Source organism: Scyliorhinus canicula, chromosome 7, assembly GCF_902713615.1.
Source record: "Scyliorhinus canicula chromosome 7, sScyCan1.1, whole genome shotgun sequence".
NCBI lineage: Eukaryota > Metazoa > Chordata > Chondrichthyes > Carcharhiniformes > Scyliorhinidae > Scyliorhinus > Scyliorhinus canicula.
Genome location: NC_052152.1, coordinates 206,032,834 through 206,053,780, shown reverse-complemented (window position 1 = coordinate 206,053,780; position 20,947 = coordinate 206,032,834). Strand labels below are relative to the sequence as shown.

The window sequence follows — 20,947 nt, the reverse complement described above, 5'->3', positions numbered from 1 at the left end:
CTTAATTGGAAAAAAAATAATTGGGTCCTCTAAAATTATTTTAAAAAAAGATTATCATTAAATCAGAGCCAGGACGTCCACGAGAGAAGTTAGGAATTATTTCTTCACAAAGATTAGTAAAAGGGCAGAACTCACACAAGAAGCAAGTTCCGATGAAAAATCATTGACCTGCAATGTCAGCTCTCTCTCTCCAAAAAAGAAATGCTCCCGGATGTACTGCACATTCCTGGCATTTTCAGTTTTTATTAATAAAAGCAATAGATGTCGCCTCAATGAATGATTTTAAATAGGAGATGGATATTGTTGCCAGACCTGGTCAAGGAAGAATATGAAAGCAAGGCAGGGAGATGGGAGTTCAGATTCAGATCAGCCACGATCGCACTGGTTGGTGGAACTGAAGGGGTGAGTTGTTATTGGTCCCTATTGACGAGCCAATCATTGAGCCTTTTGATAACGTGCAAGTTAATTTCTAGGGGGGTTTTAAACAATTACATGACGGGAAGTGAAGGAAAATCACTGAAATTCAAGCACAGGGGAAATTAACCCCCCAAACAAACAATAAACAATAGTTGCAGGCGACTCGCCCTGATTGTGATGCTCTCCGAGTCGAATAGCCCAAGTCGAGACAACACCTGGGCGAATAAATGAAGGATAGCCACATTTCCTGAAGCCCCCACCTACATAATTCCAAGTGCTTCAATTGACAAGGCGTTGATTTGACCTCTAATTGCAATGATGCAATTAACTAAAACCTAATCCGGGGCCAGAGATCCCAGCAGACTTCTTGTTGATTTGAAACGTTTATTTAAGTATCTGCAGCTCCCCCTCCCGCCCCTGCATGGCGGAGGTGTGAGGGAGTTTGGGCGGATTTTGTGTTGGCCAAATATTTTTTTTAAATAAAAAAAAAAGAGAAACATTATCTTTCAAGACAAACAGCAGCGAGACGACCTTTGATAACCGCGGTTAGTGATGATTTTATTTCTGCTGAAGTTTTTTTGGGGGGGAGTGGAAGGGGTTAATGCTTCAGAAGGTTTGTTTGTGGGAAGGGTTCAAATTGTAAATTGGGATTGTTGCAAACTCACCCTGGGAGCCGGTGGAAAGTTTGCGGAGAAAGTTTTAACTGAGTTTTGGAGTGGGATTATTTCCCTCTGCCTCTTGTTCCACCATGTGGAACACTTGAGTTCCCTTTTCCCAATCCCAGACCAAGGAATTGGGGTAAAGGTTTCATCAAAAACTGTTTGAGAATCTTTCTTGTCTTGAGCATCCAGAGAGTTTGTACATCTTTGATGTTGGAGATTACCGGATTGGTTATTGGGGCTGGGCCTCTGACTCATTGTCAATGTTCTTTAAATTCACTTTTTGTGTGTGATGAGGATTCCCACTGGGAATTTCGCTGGGAGCTGGACGCAGGTGGTTGGCGGTAGGTTTTGAAAGGGGGCACTTTCTGAAGTGTCTGCTCCACACCCCTGTGATCAGCTCCCCACCACCCCCCTCAAATTAACAGCCCCTTTAGTGTTTTATCCTTTTAGACTCGAACAGGTATTGCCAGAGCCCAGAGGTGGAGAGCGTTAACTGTTGAATAATTCAACCACCTTTTTGCAATCGTTTCCTGTTTGGAGGAATGAGCGAGTCTGTCACTGAATCACACGTGGATTGTGATATCGATCAGGAATTTCTATTCCAGGAGTGATTACAGTCCAATGGATCCGTGTCTAATAGATGTACATAGGATGAACTTGGCAGCAGTAGATGCAGGTTATCCATTGCTCCATCTGTTGCTATGCTGCGTTCTATTTGTTTGGAGGATGGGTTATTACCTTCCCGCTGGAATACTGCTCCCTGTGATCTGTCCAGGGGCTGAATTTGTTTCTTGGTCCATTCTGGTAATAGGACTTAATTTTAGTTTTTATTTTGGGTTGTGTTTGCGAGCACAGACGGGGGGGGGGGGGGGGGGGGCAATTTAAACTGCCCTGATTTCCCCACTATCTAGCTGTTCTTAAATGGTATATTTGCCCAACCCTTCAATGGGGAAATGTCCCAATTTTCTCTTAACCTGCACGACAAACTCTAGGTGAGATGGAAATAAAAGGGTTGGTTTATTTTTCCTTACACACGCAGGCACATAGGCAAAGTAGCAGGTTAGTACTTGGAGTGGGTTCAACTACAGGGAAAATTGTGAAAAAGTTAAATGGAAGGAAAACTCGGGAGATGCTATTAATGGAGGTGTTAGGATTTAAAAACCTGATATGAAAACTAGCGTAAGGACACTTTTCGAATAGTTTGTAATGAATTAACGGCACAAATCATTGCGAATGAGTCTGATTTAGTGGCCATTGCAGAGACATGGTTGCAGGATGGTCACGACTGGGAGTTAAATATCCAGGCGTATCAGACTATTCGGAAGGACAGACATGGAGGTACGGTGATGTAGCTCTGATATTTAAGGATGACATCAGGGCGGTAGTGAGAGATGATACTGGTCAAATGGAGAAAAAGGTTGAATCCATTTGGGTGTATCCTTATAGGCCACCAATTAATAACATCATGGTGGGGTGGACAATAAACAAAGGAATAACTGATGCATTTTAAAAATGGTACGGCAATTATCATGGGGGATTTTAATCTAGATGTCGATTGGCTTAACCAGGTCGGTCAAGACAGCCTTGAAGAGTTCAGAGAAAGTATCCACGATAGTTTCCTCACACAGGATGTAATGGAACCTACCAGGGAGCAAGCGGTCCTAGATCTGGTCCTGTGTAATGAGAGAGGAATAATTAATTACCTCATAGTTGGGGATCCTCTTGGAAGGAGTGATCACAGTATGGTTGAATTTAAAATAGGCATGGAGGGTGTGAAGGTAAAATCCAATACCAGTGTCTTGTGCTTAAACAATGGAGACTCCAATGGGATGAAATGAAAATCGCTTATTGTCACAAGTAGGCTTCAAATGAAGTTAGAACATAGAACATTACAGCGCAGTACGGGCCCTTCGGCCCTCGATGTTGCGCCGACCTGTGAAACCACCTGAAGCCTATCTGACCTACACTATTCCATTTTCATCCATATGTCTATCCAGTGACCACTTAAATGCCCTTAAATTTGGCGAGTCTACTGCTGTTGCAGGCAGGGCGCTCCACATCCCTAAAGAAACTGCCTCTGAAATCTGTCCTACCCCTCAATTTAAAGCTATGTCCCCTCGTGTTGGTCATCACCATCCGAGGAAACAGACTCTCATTGTCCACCCTATCTAACCCTCTGACTATCTTATATGTCTCTATTAAGTCACCTCTCGGCCTTCTCCTCTCTAACGAAAACAACCTCAAGTCCCTGAGCCTTTCCTCGTAAGAACTTCCCTCCATACCAGGCAACATCCTAGTAAATCTCCTCTGAACCCTTGCCAAAGCTTCCACATCCTTCCTATAATGTGGTGACCAGAACTGCACGCAGTACTCCAGGAGCGGCCGCACCAGAGTTATGTACAGCTGCAGCATGACCTCGTGGCTCCGAAACTCTATCCCCCTACTGATAAAGGCTAGCACACCATATGCCTTCTTAACAGCCCTATTAACCTGGGTGGCAACTTTCAGGGATTTATGTACCTGGATGCCGAGATCTCTCTGTTCATCTACACTACCAAGAATCTTGCCATTAGCCCAGTACTCTGCATTCCTGTTACTCCTTCCAAAGTGAACCACCTCACAATTTTCCGCATTAAGCTCCATCTGCCATCTCTCAGCCCAGCTCTGCAGCTTATCTATGTCCCTCTGTAACCTATAACATTCTTCAGCACTATCCACAACTCCACCGACCTTTGTGTCATCTGCAAATTTACTAACCCATCCTTCTACACCCTCTTCCAGATCATTTATAAAAATGACAAACAGCAGTGGCCCCCAAAACAGATCCTTGTGGTACACCACTAGTAACTGAACTCCAGGATGAACATTTGCCATCAACCACCACCCTCTGTCTTCTTTCAGCTAGCCAATTACTGATCCAAACCGCTAAATCACCTTCAATTCCATACTTCCTTATTTTCTGCAATAGCCTACCGTGGGGAACCTTATCAAACGCCTTACTGAAATCCATATACACCACATCAACTGCTTTACCCTCATACACCTGTTTGGTCACCTTCTCAAAAAACTCAATAAGGTTTGTGAGGCATGACCTACCCTTCACAAAACCGTGTTGACTATCGCTAATTAACTTGTTCTTTTCAAGATGATTCTAAACCCTATCTCTTATAACCTTTTCCAACATTTTACCCACAACCGAAGTACGGCTCACAGGTCTATAATTACCAGGGTTGTCTCTACTCCCCTTCTTGAACAAGGGGACAACATTTGCTATCCTCCAGTCTTCCGGCATTATTCCTGTCGACAGAGACGACATAAAGATCAAGGACAAAGGCTCTGCAATCTCCTCCCTGGCTTCCCAGAGAATCCTAGGATAAATCCCATCTGGCCCAGGGGACTTATCTATTTTTACACTTTCCAAAATTGCTAACACCTCCTCCTTGTGAACCTCAATCCCATCTAGCCTGGTCGACTGTACCTGAGTGTTCTCCTCGACAACATTGACTTTCTCCAGTGTAAACACTGATGAAAAATATCCATTTAACGCTTCCCCTATCTCCTCTGATTCCACACACAACTTTCCACTACTATCCTTGATTGGCCCTAATCTTACTCTAGTCATTCTTTTGTTCCTGATATACCTATAGAAAGCCTTCGGGTTTTCCTTGATCCTATCCGCCAACGACTTTTCGTGTCCTCTCCTTGCTCTCCTTAACTCTCCCTTTAGGTCCTTCCTGGCTAACTTGTAACTCTCAAGTGCCCTAACTGAGCCTTCATGTCTCATCCTAACATAAGCCGCCTTCTTCCTCTTAACAAGTGCTTCAACTTCCTTAGTAAACCACGGTTCCCTTGCTCGACAACTTCCTCCCTGCCTGACAGGTACATACTTATCAAGGACACGCAGTAGCTGTTCCTTGAAAAAGCTCCACATTTCGATTGTACCCATCCCCTGCAGTTTCCTTTCCCATCCTATACATCCTAAATCTTGCCGAATAGCATCATAATTGCCTTTCCCCCAGCTATAATTCTTGCCTTGCGGTATATACCTATCCCTGCCCACCGCTAAAGTAAACATAACCGAATTGTGATCACTATCACCAAAGTGCTCACCTACATCTAAATCTAACACCTGGCCGGGTTCATTACCCAGTACCAAATCCAATACGGCCTCGCCTCTTGTTGGCCTGTCTACATACTGTGTCAGAAAACCCTCCTGTCCCCCCCCCCCCCCCCGCCCTTTACCATCTTCTCTGTTCTTACAGAAACATCTAAATCCTGGAACCTGCAACAACCATTCCTGTCCCTGCTCTACCCATGTCTCCAAAATCGCCACAACATCGAGATCCCAGGTACCAACCCATGCTGCAAGCTCACCCACCTTATTCCGGATGCTCCTGGTGTTGAAGTAGACACACTTCAGACCAGCGTCTTGCTTGCCGGTGCCCTCTTTCGAACTTTTAACCCTACCCCTGACCTCACTACTCTCAACATCCGGTACACTGGGACTACAATTTAGGTTCCCATCCCCCTGCTGAATTAGTTTAAACCCCCCCGAAGAGCACTAGCAAATCTCTCCCCCCCCCCCCCCCCCCCCTAGGATATTGGTACCCCTCTGGTTCAGGTGAAGACCATCCTGTTTGTAGAGGTCCCACCTACCCCAGAATGAGCCCCAATTATCCAGGAAACCAAAACTCTCCCTCCTGCACCATCCCTGTAGCCACGTGTTCAACTCCCCTCTCTCCTTATTTCTCACTTCGCTAGCACGTGGCACGGGTAACAACCCAGAGATAACAACTGTTTGTTCTAGCTCTCAGCTTCCACCCTAGCTCCCTGAATTTCTGTCTCAAATCCCCATCTCTCTTCCTACCTATGTCGCTGGTACCTATGTGGACCACGACTTGGGGCTGCTCCCCCTCCCCCTTAAGGATCCCAAAAACACGATCAGAGACATCACGAACCCTGGCACCTGGGAGGCAACACACCAACCGTGAGTCTCTTTTGTTCCCACAGGACCTCCTGTCTGTTCCTCTAACTATGGAGTAGCAGTGGTCGAGAGTGTTGTCGCCCCTGGTGGGACAGATGTGTTGGTGGAATTTTGGCAGTACACTCTTGAGGTTGGCCTTGTTGAAGTCCACAACCACAATGACAAGGCCTCCGGGTGTTCTGTTTCGTTGTTTTTTATAACTGTGTATACAGTTAGCCCAGAGCCGCCTTCACTTCTGCCTGGGATGGGATGTAGACAGCTGTGGTGATGGCTGAAGTGAATTCCCGTGGAAGGTAGCATTGGAGGCACTTCACAGTCAGGTATTCCAGGCCCCTTCCCCTTCAACCCGGGTCTGTCACCAGGCAGTGTCTTCCTGAAGTCTGCAGACAGGGCAGCACGGTAGCATGGTGATTAGCATAAATGCTTCACAGCTCCAGGGTCCCAGGTTCAATTCCCAGCTGGGTCACTGTCTGTGTGGAGTCTGCACGTCCTCCCCCTGTGTGCGTGGGTTTCCTCCGGGTGCTCCGGTTTCCTCCCACAGTCCAAAGATGTGCGGGTTAGGTGGATTGCCCATGCTAAATTGCCCGTAGTGTCCTAAAAAAGTAAGGTTAATGGGGGGGGGGGGGTGTTGGGTTACGGGTATAGGGTGGCTACGTGGGTTTGAGTAGGGTGATCATTGCTCGGCACAACATCGAGGGCCGAAGGGCCTGTTCTGTGCTGTACTGTTCTATGTTCTAAATGGGTATGTCACCTTACAAAAAAGGAAGGCTCGCATTGATATACCACACTACAACCACTGAGGTCTCAAATACAGAAGTATTTTTGAAGTTTTGGCACTTTGCGTTGTAGGAAATGTGGCAGTCAATCTGTGCTCCGCTCCACAAACAGCGATGTGAGAGTGGCCAGCCACTGTTTTCCAGCGTCATGTTGACTGTGGGGTAAATATTGGCCTGAACACTCTGCTGCTCTTTGGGATAATGTCGTGGGGGTCTTTGCATCCACCTGACGGGGTCTCAGTTTAACATCTCATCGGAAACTGCCACCTCTGATAGTGCAACTCAGTACCATCAGCCTGGAGTTTTGTGGTCCAATCTGGGAATTGAACCTGGAATCTTGTCCTTGGGAGGGGAGAGTGCTGCACACTGGGCCGTGCCTGACACTGGTGGGCAAAGTGAATGGAAGCTGTATTATTTTGAATGGTGGTTTATTTTTCTACATCTGTTGGAACAGTGCAGATTTAGCAGTATGAACACCACTGCTCGTGTTTTACTGCCTTGGGGAATGATTACCTTCCACCTTCCGTTTCCCATTTCATGTTCTGCTGAGCTGCAGGAGCAATGTTATTAGCCACCTGTACACCGTGGTGAATCCTGGCAGCTGTTGAACTGCAGGGGGCATCATGACTGCTCTTGTTTTCACTGAGGCAGCTGGAGAAGGGGTGGGGGAGGTCTTGGGTCGCGTTCAGGAGCGAGCTGCCTTTAGTATTCATTTGCTGATGTGCGGTTAATGAGAGGAATTCTCCTCTTTAGGACACACACCTCCCTCTCTGCCTCGAGGATTGGGACGCTATGCAACAAAGCACCTTAACAGCCCAATCTCTCTGCTGCCTGCAATGCTTGAGATGATTCCAACTTTTGTTGCATTTGCTTATTTTCAGTAAGATATAACTCTCTTTAAAATGTCTTGTAGAATTGAACAGACTCCAAAAATGAATGCAACTGGCCCTGGCTACCCGATCGCCTCGCTGTATGTTGGGGACTTGCACCACGATGTCACTGAAGCGATGCTCTATGAGAAGTTCTCCCCTGCTGGACCCATCATGTCTATCCGTGTGTGTCGTGATGTAGTCACCCGACGTTCCCTGGGGTACGCTTACATCAACTTCCAGCAACCTGCTGATGGTGAGTGGGGTCATCTGGATTTGCAATCTGTGTAATGTTGGGAGTACTTTGTTGTTCTACAGAGGAGTGATGCTTCCGACATTCCATTCCTGTTAGTTACAGACAGAAGTTACCAATGGCACATTTACCATGTAAAATGTAAACTGCTACAGGACAGGTATTGGACAGGTAATTAAATATCCCAGGCACTGCACTCCACACCTAACCACTCGCTGTGTATTAAAAAAAAACCTAGTGCCGATCACATGAAAGAAGTGCTCTAATTTTCAGTTCTTCCACCAATAGAAACAATTATCAACTCTGTCTAAACCCCTCATGACTTTGCCTCCATTCTAGTAGCGGAATGATGGCGAAGATCTAGGAAGGGTATTCAGTGAGTAAACCAGGGAACACTCAATTTTTCCTGGTTAACGAGTCAAATGGAGAAGATTCATTCATTTAAGGACGTTGTAATGAATGAGTGGAGAGGTTAGAAGAAAATATTCAATGACAATGGGCAGCTATTCTATGGGCGGCACGGAGGCACAGCGGTTAGCACTGCTGCCTCACAGTCTAGAGTCCCGGGTTCAGTTCCGGCCTTGGGTCACTGTCTGTGTGGAGTCTGCACGTTCTCCCCGTGTCTGCGTGGGTTTCCTCCGGGTGCTCCGGTTTCCTCCCACAGTCCAAAGATGTGCAGGTTCAGTGGATTGGCCATGATAAAAATGCCCCTTAGTGTCCAATGATGTGCAGGTGAGGTGGGGTTCCGGGGATAGGGAGTGGGGTAGGGTGCTCTTTCAGAGGGTCGGTGTGGGCACGATGGCTTCCTTCTGCACTGTAGGGATTCTATGGAAATGTATTTTTGGCACATGGAATGTTTTGGCTGAGGGGGGTAGTTGAAAGAAGACTAAAATACCCTTTTCGACGGGAGTAGAGAAAGTTCTGGGCCTCTAGGGAGTACAGGGGTGGGGGGGGGGGGGGGGGGGGGGAAGGAAGGAGAGAGAAGGGGGGGGGGGGGGAGAGAAGGGAAGGAGAGAGACGTAGTACATACCTGAACGATAATTTTTAAAGTGGCAGGCAGGGACCCGTGAGGTCCCGCAGGAACCAAATGTAATATTTCCAAGTTTGCGGATGACGCAGAACTTGGTGGGAAAGTGAGTGGTGTGGAGGATGTTAAGAGGCATCAAGGTGATTTAGGCGAGTTGGAGTGGGTGGGCAGTACATGGCAGATGCAGCATGACGTGGATGAATGTGCGGTTATCCACTTCAGATAGAGAAACAGAGTGGCAGAGTGTTATTTAAATGGTGATAGATTGAGAAATGTGGAAATACAGAGGGACTTGGGCCTAGTACACCAGATACTGAAAGCAGGCACACGGGTGTAGCAAAGCAGGCACACGGGTGTAGCAAAGCAGGCACACGGGTGTAGCAAAGCAGGCACACGGGTGTAGCAAAGCAGGCACACGGGTGTAGCAAAGCAGGCACACGGGTGTAGCAAAGCAGGCACACGGGTGTAGCAAAGCAGGCACACGGGTGTAGCAAAGCAGGCACACGGGTGTAGCAAAGCAGGCACACGGGTGTAGCAAAGCAGGCACACGGGTGTAGCAAAGCAGGCACACGGGTGTAGCAAAGCAGGCACACGGGTGTAGCAAAGCAGGCACACGGGTGTAGCAAAGCAGGCACACGGGTGTAGCAAAGCAGGCACACGGGTGTAGCAAAGCAGGCACACGGGTGTAGCAAAGTAGGCACACGGGTGTAGCAAAGTAGTTTAGAAGGTATGTGGTATGTTGGCCTTCATTGCAAGAGGACCCGAGTACAGGAGCAAATGATGTCTTGCAGTCCAAAGATGTGCAGGTTGGGTGGATTGACCATGAAAAATTGTCCAAAATTCTATAATTAACCTAGGACAAAAGTTCGGCGCAACATCGTGGGCCGAAGGGCCTGTTCTGTGCTGTATTTCTCTATCTCTATCTTACTGCATCGAGAGTATTGTGGGCAGTTTTGGTCTCTTTTCCAAGAAAGGCTGTACTTCCCACAGAGGGAGTGCAACAAAGGTTCACCCGACTGATTCCTGGGTTGGCAGGATTGCTGTACGAGGAGAGATTGGGTCAGTCGATTGGGCCCTGTATTCACTGGAATTTAGAACAATGAAAGGGGATCTAATTAAAACAAAATGTTGATGGGGTTGAACAGACTGGATGCAGGAATGTTTCCTCCGGTTGGGGGGGGGTGGGGTGCTAAAACAAGGGCCGCAGTCACAGGATACGGGGTGGGCCATTGGGACTGAGACAAGGAGAAGCCTCTTCGCTCAGAGGGTGGTGACCCTGTGGAATTCTCTACCAGGGAAGACGATGGAGGCCAAGTCACCAAATAGATTTAAGACGGAACTAGATTTGTAGATATCTAAGGGTTTCGAAGGGAGAGTGCAGGACGAGGGTTTTGGACTGGAGAAGCAGCCAAGATATTAGGTGTGGAGCAGGTCCTAGTTTCTCTGTTTCTGAGTTCAGTGATATCCTGTGATGTAAAATTGAAATGAAATGAAAATCGCTTATTGTCACAGTAGGCTTCAATGAAGTTACTGTGAAAAGCCCCTAGTCGCCACATTCCGGCGCCTGTTCGGGGAGGCTGGTACGGGAATTGAACCGTGCTGCTGGCCTGCTTTCAAAGTCAGCTCTTTAGCCCTGTGCCAAAGCCCTTAAATAGAGCTTAAATAGCCCTCCGTGTTAAGCAGCTGGAGTGATGTTCACATTGAAGAAGAATTTGGGCTATTTCCTCTTTGTCCTCACAGCTGAGCGTGCCCTGGATACTATGAATTTCGAGGTGATTAAGGGCCGTCCTGTCCGGATCATGTGGTCTCAGCGTGATCCATCCCTCCGCAAATCCGGAGTGGGAAACATCTTCATCAAAAACCTGGATGAGTCTATTGACAACAAGGCTTTGTACGATACATTCTCTGCTTTTGGAAACATTCTGTCCTGCAAGGTAAGCGTGGTGGATTCCCAAATGGAGTTAATCCTGTCGCTCCCAGAGATGTCATCTTCACCTTGATATGTAGAGTAAGGCTTGCATTTCTATAGCACCTTTTATGGCATCGGGGGTGTCCCCAAGTGCTTTTACGACACATTTGAAGTGTAGCTGCTGTTGTAATTTGATAATGTGGCACCCTGTTTGTGCACCGTAAGATTCTACAGACACCTGGAGTGGGACTTGGAGGTTCTGCTGCCTCTCTCTGAACCACAGCTGACAGCCTGTCCTGCCGTGTTCTTCAGTACAAATGATTCACCAGCCAGAAATATGGCTATGATGACATGTGATCTAAATTTATTTAACAAACTGCGAGACGTGCAATGTGATTATTGTGCCAGTGTAAGGCAACCACTTTTTTAATGAATTTAAAGTACCCAATTATTTTTTTCTCCCAATTAAGAGGTATTTTAGTGCAGCCAATCCACCTATCCTGCACATCTTTGGGCTGTGGAGAAAATGTGCAAACTCCACACGGACAGTGACCCGGGGCCGGGATCGAACCCGGGTCCTCGCCGCCATGAGGCAGCAGTGCTAACCACTGCGCCACCGTGCCAGAGGAAACCAACCGCAATGATCAAAGCACGCACTACTTCTCGCCATTTTCTGATGATCACTCAAAGATTAAACGTGCACACAAGCAAGAGCGGTGGGTGCGCAGTGGTTTGCACTGGGACTGCGGCGCTGAGGACCTGGGTTCGAATCCCGGCCATGGGTCACTATCCGTGTGGAGTTTGCACATTCTCCCCATGTCTGCGTGGGTTTCACCCCCACAACCCAAAGATGTACAGGGTAGGTAAATTGGCCATGCTAAATTGTCCCTTAATTGGAAAAAAATAATCAGGAACTCTAAAAATTTTTTATTTTTTTTTAAAAAGGTGCACACAAGCCATGTGAATAAGAATATTGCAATGACTTCATTACTAAACATGCAGCGAGCCCCATAGATCATAACCAATTGATCACATTTTTAGCAGCTTACACATTAGAACAGCGCAATTGTAAGTACGAGCTGACTGGGCTGGGGCAGGGCCTGGTTCAGCTGGCAAGGTGGGTGGAGTCACTGACAGTGATGGGTAAGTGGGGTCAGGCAGAAGGATTAACCCTTTACCTGACGAGAGTTGATAACCCAAGACACTTGGGAGCTACAACTGGTTCTGATTGGAAGGGATTGAGCCAATCCAGTCATGATGCCTGCCAGGAAAGAGTTCAAACTCTTTGGGTGAGGGTGGGTGGTGGTGGGTGCTGCAGGGTTTTTTAATTTTGGATGGGTTGGGGGGGGGGGGGGGGGGGGGGGGGGGGGGGGGGGGGGGGGGGGGGGGTGGGGGGGGGGGGGGGGGGGGGGGGGGGGGGGGGGGGGGGGGGGGGCGGGGGGGGGGGGGGGGGGGGGGGGGGGGGGGGGGGGGGGTGAGAGGGGGAAGGAGGATTGAGGATGGAATGGTTGAGGAGTTGTGTCCAAAATTTTAGTTTGGGCAACCCAGGTTGCGATCGCGTACTGGACTTGTCGCTCAGGGAACTCATGATGAGGAGGAGGTGGCGAGTGTCCTGTACAGCTCCAGGATGGATCATCAAAAGAGACCGCAGCACGCTTCCCCTCGGTTTGTAAAAAAAATCAATACATTTCAACTATCTCTGCAGGTCGATCAGTGATGAGAGTGGAATCCGAAAGGAGATACGGTATTTGTACACTTTGAAAACCCGGGAGCCTGCCCAAGCCGTTGCGATTGAGACAATGAACGGGATGGTTGCTCAATGAGATCGAAAAGTGTGAGCTCTGTCTGGGAATCTGAGGGGTGGGCAGAGACGGGGAGTGGGGGAGGGGGAGGAGAGGGGTGTGCGCTGCGAACTGCTCCTTTTCAAATGTACAAAGCCACAAATTGTTCTCGCTGACCTAGGCTGCACCTTGGTGGTGAACAATCATTCTCTCTATCCGTGAATGTATTAATCCTGGGGAGATGTTGGAGGATGAGTCACTGATTACAAACAAATGAAAATATTCCCCAATTTGCAAATTTGCATCGATGCCAATTCTGTTTTTAAAACAGTTGATTCTTTTTTTTTTAAACTTCTTTCCAGCTCGGAGCACTCAAGACACCCAACATCTGTATGATGACACTTCATCGGTCACCTGCTCCAATGAGTTGCATCCCAAAACATTGGCTAGTCTGACCTGTCCTCCAGGCCAGATTGACGTGCTGATGTTCCCAACCATAGCTGTTCTGTTATTTGATGTATAACTTTTGACTTGAGGCCGTGTTGTGTAAAGTCATCCCAGTTGTGTGTGTCTTTCAGAACCTTAAGCCCGAGATATTTCAGCATGGTGACTGACAATTGGAAGTTCAGGGTGTTCTGTCTAATATATAAACCCTCAGTGTCATGCTCTCCCCCCACCCCCCCCCCCCCCCCCCCCCCCCCCCCCCCCCCCCCCCACCCCCCCCCCCCCCCCCACCCTGTTGCCATGTGTGCCCCCTGCTGGTGATGCTGCAGTTAGCACTTGAGGAAAATCAGATCAGATGCACCATCTTTCCATTGAGATCTCGTCCTGCTAATAGAAATGTGACAGCCAATGTCACAGCAAGATCCCGCACGCTGCGATGTTGTGTTCAGGTTGGATTGGCCATGATAAATTGCCCTTAGATTATCATAGAATTTTGGACACTATGATTAAACTAGGACAAAAATTCGGCACAACATCGTGGGCCGAAGGGCCTGTTCTGTGCTGTATTTCTCTATAATCTCTCATTTTCAGCGCTGTTTGGTTGAGGGATAAATATTGACCAGGGCAATGGGCCCTGGACCCTTGTGGCTTCCTTGTTGCAGGTTAGTGGGACACTGGGTGAAGTTGTAACATATTATTGTCACGAGTAGGCTTCAATGAAGTTACTGTGAAAAGCCCCAGGTCGCCACATACCGGCACCTGTTCGGGGAGGCCGGTACGGGAATTGAACCCGCGCTGCTGGCATTGTTCTGCGTTACAAGCCAGCTGTTTAGTGAGGGGCCTGAGCTAATTTAATCCCACCTCTGCTGTATCAGGGCTCCTACCTGTCCAGAATTGGTGACTGGTACACTCCCAATAGTTCAGCTCAGAACCTCTTCCATCTGGAGAGGCTGGGGCCTGTTGGATTGGCTGGTCACCTCCATCGAGCCTTTCCTGAGCTCAGCTCGTGTCTGCTTTCGATTGAGGCTCTGTTCCACGCCTTGATATGAGGCAGATTCACCTGTGTTCAGATGGAGGATCGTCTAGCAGACTTGGGACCACCTCCACCCCTCATGTGTCTTCCTGTAATTTGTTTGGAAAGCTTTCTTCTGAATGATGAAGCTAATTGTGCTCTGGATAGAGACAGCAGTGGGGACATCCATTAGGGTCAGATAACATGAGAACTTCCATTAAAATGCAACAAGGGCTAAAATTGAAATGATAACCTCTCCGAATTGTCATTTTTACTCTGGCGATATTCGCTGAAAGAATGCTAAAAGTTTGCGGTTAACTTGTGTGGAAGATTTATTTTTGTTAGGGCAGCATGGTGGCCTAGTGGTTAGCACAGCTGCCTCACGGCGCTGAGGTCCCAGGTTCGATCCCGGCTCTGGGTCACTGTCCGTGTGGAGTTTGCACATTCTCCCCGTGTCTGCGTGGGTTTCGCCCCCACAACCCAAAAATGTGCAGAGTAGGGGGATTGGCCACGCTAAATTGCCCCTTAATTGGAAAAAATAATTGGGTAATCTAAATTTATATTAAAAAAAAAGATTTATTTTTGTTCTGTTTTCCTTTCCCCTGTTTGCAAATGACTAATTGTGTAAGCTTGTGTTTGGAAAAAGGTTTGTCGGTCATTTTAAGTCCCACAAAGAACGCGAGGCTGAATCTGGGTATAAAGTTCTGGAATACACCAACATCTACATTAAGAACTTTGGAGAAGACATGACCACTACAAGGCTGAGGGAAATCTTCAACGTGTTTGGTAAGTTTTTTGAGTTCTTTTTGCAAACTAGAGCAGTTTCAAAATTGCCGTGTGATGCTTGGCAACGGGTACTGACCCAGCAGTTAACTGGGTGTGGTACAGGATTAGATTGCCTTTCTTGGGACAGTAAAGTGGGTCGGAGTGTTTCAATCTGAGTTGAGTAACGAGGTTTGAGATGGTCAAATACTCTTTGAGAAATAATTGTATGGCGGCACAGCGACACAATTCTTTTTTTTCCCAATTAAGGGGCAATTTAGCGTGGTCAATCCACCTGCCCCTGCACATCTTTGGGTTGTGGGGGTGAGGCCCACTGATAGATTTAGCCATTTGGTTTCAGCAACACTTTGCGATTACTGGAACTCAGTAGAAATTTAAGTTAAAACTTCTCGGGTGCAAATAGGAATTGTTTTATGTGTGTTCTATTGATTACAATTTGAAAGTCATTTAAAAGGCAACTCGTAGACAATTTGAAGCTTTCAAAGAATCATAGAAATATTATCTTGCTTGGGCAAACAGCTTGCAATAACTTTAAAAGTCAAAGTCTGAAAATGAAATATGAATACAGGGAAACAGTGAATAGTTCAGATCAAAGTATAGATGATTCAAGAAAAAGAAAGGAAGGAATCCAGTTAATGATCCAGCCCAGCTCCAGCTTCAAACCCTGAAAATGGCTGAACGAAACTTGCAGCTATACTGTTTCTTATCTGTCTTAAGCCATCTAATCACACCCCAATATAATCCTAATTGGTTATGGGGATATGGGGTTATGGGGATAGGGTGGTTAGGTGGATTGGCCATGCTAAATTGCCCGTAGTGTCCTAAAAAAAAAAGTAAGGTTAAGGGGGGGGGGGGTTGTTGGGTTACGGGTATAGGGTGGATACGTGGGTTTGAGTAGGGTGATCATTGCTCGGCACAACATCGAGGGCCGAAGGGCCTGTTCTGTGCTGTACTGTTCTAAGTCTATGGTTTGGGTTAGACTCAAACATACCTGATTTGACGGCAAGTCGTCCATCTTTAATATGCAACATTAGTTCTAATTGTTTCATATCTGCGTACTTGTGTATGTTAAAGAATGCAATATTGTGCTGTTATCAAGGCCAGTTTGAACTGGTCTTTTGCTGGCTTAGCTGTTATAACAATAGAGCCTTCATGGTACCTTGTCGTGCCACCCTGTTGCTATGGATCCTGCTCTGTCCTTGGACACTGTCTTGAAAAATGTATTCATTAAATCAGTTTAAAGTGTTTGTTTTAATCTAGTAAAGTGAATTATGCTGTGTTATGCTGTTTTGTAAACTGTTACGTTTTGAGATGACCTGAGGTTGAGAGTTGAAATAAAATGGGTAAAACTGGGACTTAATATTTATCCTAAATAACTATCATCTACCTATTAGATGTGTCAGGAAACAGTTGACCTCCACACCCACGCAGACATGGGGAGAATGTGCAAACTCCACACAGGACAGTGACCCAGGGCCGGTATTGAACCTGGGTCCTCGGCGCCGTGAGGCAGCAGTGCTCACCACTTGTATTCTGTTCCCGGTTAAGGGGTGATCGAATTGAGGTTTTTAAGATGATTAAAGGCATTGCTAGATTAAGATGGGTCGATGGAGAGAAAATGTTACCTCTGGTGGTGGGGGCAAGGAGGAGAGAGAGAGAGACAGAGACTTAAACATGAGAGCCAAGATGTTCTGGGAGGGGGGGGGGGGGGGGGGGGGGGGGGGGGGGGGGGAGATGTCAGGAAGAACCTTTCCCAAGGATCATGGAAATCTGGAACTCTCTTCCCTGTAAAGCTGGTGAGCCTGGGAGTCCACTGGTTTCCAGAACTGGGATTAATACATTTTATTCTAAGGCTGGTTAAAAACTGATCAGCCATGATCTAATTGAACGGTAGAATAGGCTTGCCGAGCTGAATGGCCTCCTGCTCCTATATAAAAGTGCTAAATTTTGTTGAGGTCTTTCCATCACCGGGCTGGAGGAGGAAGCAATAACCCGGCTGATAAGGACATTGCAACATCAGCAAGTGTAACTTCATGCTGCCTACTCGGCATTGAGGAGAGCGTGAGGAAAGAGATTCCATGTAGGAGCCGGTGCTCCCAGTGCTGAATATCAAACTCTTTTTGCCAATTGACAAAGGATTAGCTCCCCCCCCCCCCCCCCCCCCCCCAAACATTTAAAAACTCTATGGGAAGTAATATGAGACAGTGCTTCATCCTAATGGTCGCTCTGCATGGTGTATGAAATTCCCTTCCACAAGAACACAAAAAGGGGCAGGAGCAGGCCATTTGGCCCCTCGAGCCTGCTCTGCCATTCAGTACTATCCTGGCTGACCTGTCTCCACCTTCTCCCACTAACCCCTATTCCTTAAGGTTGAGGGAGAGAATTGCAGAGATTGGGCCCAAAGGCACGGACACCAATGGTGAACCAAAGGAAGTGGAATCTGAGGCCAGAGTTGGAGGAGTGCAAAGATCAGGGGGTTTGTCAGGATTGACGAGGTTATTTTGGTTAAAACGGGCTCTGCCTGTTTAGAGTTTTTGCATTGTACGGCCCAGAACAACCATCAACCAGTTTTCAAGTTTCTTTCTCTTGTTTGAAGGGACGACGCTGAGTGTTCGGGTGATGACTGATGAAAGAGGTCGCTCCAGAGGATTCGGGTTCGTCAACTTTGAAAAGCACAAAGATGCCCGCAAGGTGAGAATTTTTTTTCTAATAAATTTAAAGTACCCAATTAATGTTTTCCAATTAAGGGGCAATTTAGCGTCGCCAATCCACCTAACCAGCAAATTTTTAGACTGTGGGGGTGAAACCCACGCAGATGCGGGGAGAATGTGCAAACTCCACACGGACAGTGACCCAGGGCCGGGATTCGAACCCGGGGAGCTCGGCGCCGTGAAGCAGCAATGCTAACCGCTGTGCCACCCTGCTGCCCTGCAAGGTGAGAAGTTAAATGGATGTCTCGCAGGCTCAGCACACACCTGCTGGAGATCTGGAGTCTCACTTGACCATTGTAACCAGGGTCCAGTATGTATTTTGAATAATTAATTGCAGATGTATTGTGGCCATTTCTTACATGAAACACACAGACCTGTAATTGGCCATAACCTTCAAGAAGGGAATACTCAGCAGATCTGCAAGCATCCAGAGAGACCAACAGAGGGAACATCTTGAACCAAAGAACACCAGTCAACACTGTCTTCTGCAACTGGAGAGTAATTGTACAGCACAGGCGGCCATTCAACCCCTCTAGCTTGTACTGTCCCTTTGATAGAGTTATCTAATTATTCCCACAAACCCTGGAAATTTCCCCCTTTCAAAATTATCCCAATTCCCTTTTGAAAGTTATGTTGAATCTGCTAGGCAGCGTGTTCTAGATCATAGCATTTATTTTTATTGGCCCGATTCTGTTGCCAATCTCTTGAAAATTAAAATCGCTTATTGTCACGAGTAGGCTTCAATGAAGTTACTGTGAAAAGCCCCTAGTCGCCACATTCCGGCACCTGTTCGGGGAGGCTGGTACGGGAATTGAACCGTGCTGCTGGCCTGCCTTGGTCGGCTTTAAAAGCCACCGATTTAGCCCAGTGTGCTAAACCAGCCCCTGTCTTTACATCTGTATCCTCTGGTTATTGGCTCTCCTTGGAATCGTTCACATGGACCAAGTCTGTAACTGGCCACCATACAGGATCTGGCTTGTCCATTGCTGGCTGGTTCTGTGAAATGAGTTGGGTGCTGGCTCGTTCTCTTATCGGTGTGATTGAAGCTCCTGTTAGTGACGTGCAGACTTTTGCATCTATTAGTGAATCATATCCAAGTGCTGAGCCCAGTCAATCTTCAAAACCCCTGTCATAATATTTACCAGTATATCATGGTGCAGACACACACTGATGGACACACACAGGGACCAATCAACATGTACAAACACCGCAGCCAATCACCAGTTAGAATACACACACTATAAAGGCAGAGGGCACCACGGTTCCCGCTCATTCTGGGTGCTGCCTCTCAGTGTAACAAGAACTCATCCAGCCCAGCACAGACTCACACCACGTGCTGAGAGAATCAACTGGTTCGGACAAGGCTTAGGTCTCTAGTTTAAGTTAGCATCATTTAGACCCACAGTCATCGTGTGTTAGTTAGAAGTAGTTAATAAAATTGAGTTGAACCGTCATCAGTGTTGGAAGTGTCTGTTCATCTCTCAAGTCTACACTAGCCAACACTTCAACCCCCCTTTCTCTTGCGTTTAGGCGGTGGCTGAGATGAACGGGAAAGAGATTAACAGCCGGGTTGTTTACGTTGGCCGAGCTCAGAAGAAGATGGAGCGACAGGGTGAGCTGAAACGCAAATTTGAGTTGATGAAACAGGAGCGGATCAATCGATATCAGGTCAGTAATTCATCAGCCTGGGGTCTGTGCTTAAATGGACTATCCCAACAGGTTATTGACTGCTCCTGCTGACTACAGTTCACCTTTGTGGAACATGATCACACACAATCAGAGAAAGGTCCATCATGTCTGCTCGAGCTATTTTGAAAAGCTTTCCAATTAGTCCCTCTTCCTTCTGCCATATTCTGTCTCCCCTAAACCTGCCAAAATATTTCCTCACCAAGTATCTATCCAACTCCCTTTTGAAAGTTGCTATTAAATCACCGAATCTTTATATACGTGAAAACATAGATTTAGAAGCAGGAGGAGGCCATTCAGCCCTTTGAGCCTGTTCCACCATTCACTATGGTTATGGCTGATCATCAAGGTCAATACCCTGATCCCCCCCCCCCCCTCCAGATCCCTTTAGCCCCAAGAGCTATATTTAATTCCTTCTTGAAATTAGACAACATTTTGGCCTCAATTGTTTTTGTGGTAGTGAATTCCACAGATTCACCACTGTCTCTGGGTGAAGGAATTTCTCCTCATCTCAGTTCTGAAAGGTTTACCCCTTATCTCAAACTATGGCCCCTATTTCTGGCCTCTTTCCTCCGCCCCCCACCACCACCTCCGCCCCCCACCACCACCACCACCACCATCGGGAATATTCTTTCTGAATCTACCCTGTCTAATCCTGTTAGAATTTTATAAGTTTCTATGAGATTCCCCCCTCACTCTTCTAAACTCTAATGAATATAATCCTAACCAACTTAGTCTTTCCTCATATGACAGTCCCACCATCCCAGGAATCATCCTGGTAAACCTTTGCTGCCCTCCCTCCATAGCAACAACATCCTTCCTCAGATAAGGGTATCAAAACTGCGCACAATACTCCAGGTGTGGCCTCACCAATTCCCTGTACAATTGCAGTAAAACACCCCTATTCCTATCCTCAAATCCTCTCACTATGAAGGCCAACATACCATTTGTCATCTTTACTGCCGGCTGTACCTGTGTGTTTACTTTCAGTGACTGATGCACGAGGACACCAAGGTCTGGCTGAGTATCCGCCTCTCTCAGTTTACACCCATTCTAATAATAATCTGCCTTCCTATTTTTCATTTCGGAGCAGATAACCTCCCATTTACCCACACTATACTGCATCTGCCATGCATGTGCCCACTCACTCAGCCTGTCCAAATCCTGCTGAAGCATCTCTGCATCCTCCTCACAGCTCACCCTCCCACCTGACTTTGTATCATCTGCAAATTTGGAGACAATACGTTGAGTTCCCTCATCCAAATCATTGATATATAATGTGAATAGTTGGGGTCCCAGCACAGATCCCTGTGGTACTCCACTAGTCACTGCCTGCCAATTGGAAAAAGACCCGTTTATTCCAACTTTGTTTCCTGTCTGCTGACCAGTTTTCTATCCATCGCAAGACGCCACCCACAGTCCCATGCGCTTTAACTTTACATATTCATTTACTGAGCGAGACCTTGTTGAAAGCTTTCTGAAAGTCTAAATAAACCACATCCACCAGTTCTCCCTGGTCAACTCTACATCTTCAAAGAATTTACAGTGTAGAAGGAGGCCATTTGGCCCATCAAGTCAGCACTGTCTCTCTACCCAGTCCCACTCCCCTGCCCTATCCCCATAACCTGCACAT

The 20,947-nt window shown here is 47.1% G+C and overlaps 1 protein-coding gene across 1 annotated transcript in view; it reads left to right on the top strand.

The window, feature by feature from the left end:
* The first annotated feature begins 494 nt into the window (after nucleotides 1-494).
* LOC119969747 (embryonic polyadenylate-binding protein-like) overlaps nucleotides 495-20,947 on the top strand; it is a 62,491-nt gene continuing 42,038 nt past the window's right edge. Inside the window, 8 exon segments of the mRNA XM_038803786.1 lie at nucleotides 495-962; nucleotides 7,753-7,964; nucleotides 10,729-10,928; nucleotides 11,626-11,627; nucleotides 12,612-12,731; nucleotides 14,781-14,920; nucleotides 17,514-17,608; nucleotides 19,159-19,296. Coding sequence (XP_038659714.1) covers nucleotides 7,772-7,964; nucleotides 10,729-10,928; nucleotides 11,626-11,627; nucleotides 12,612-12,731; nucleotides 14,781-14,920; nucleotides 17,514-17,608; nucleotides 19,159-19,296 — 888 coding nt within the window. The 5' untranslated portion in view covers nucleotides 495-962; nucleotides 7,753-7,771.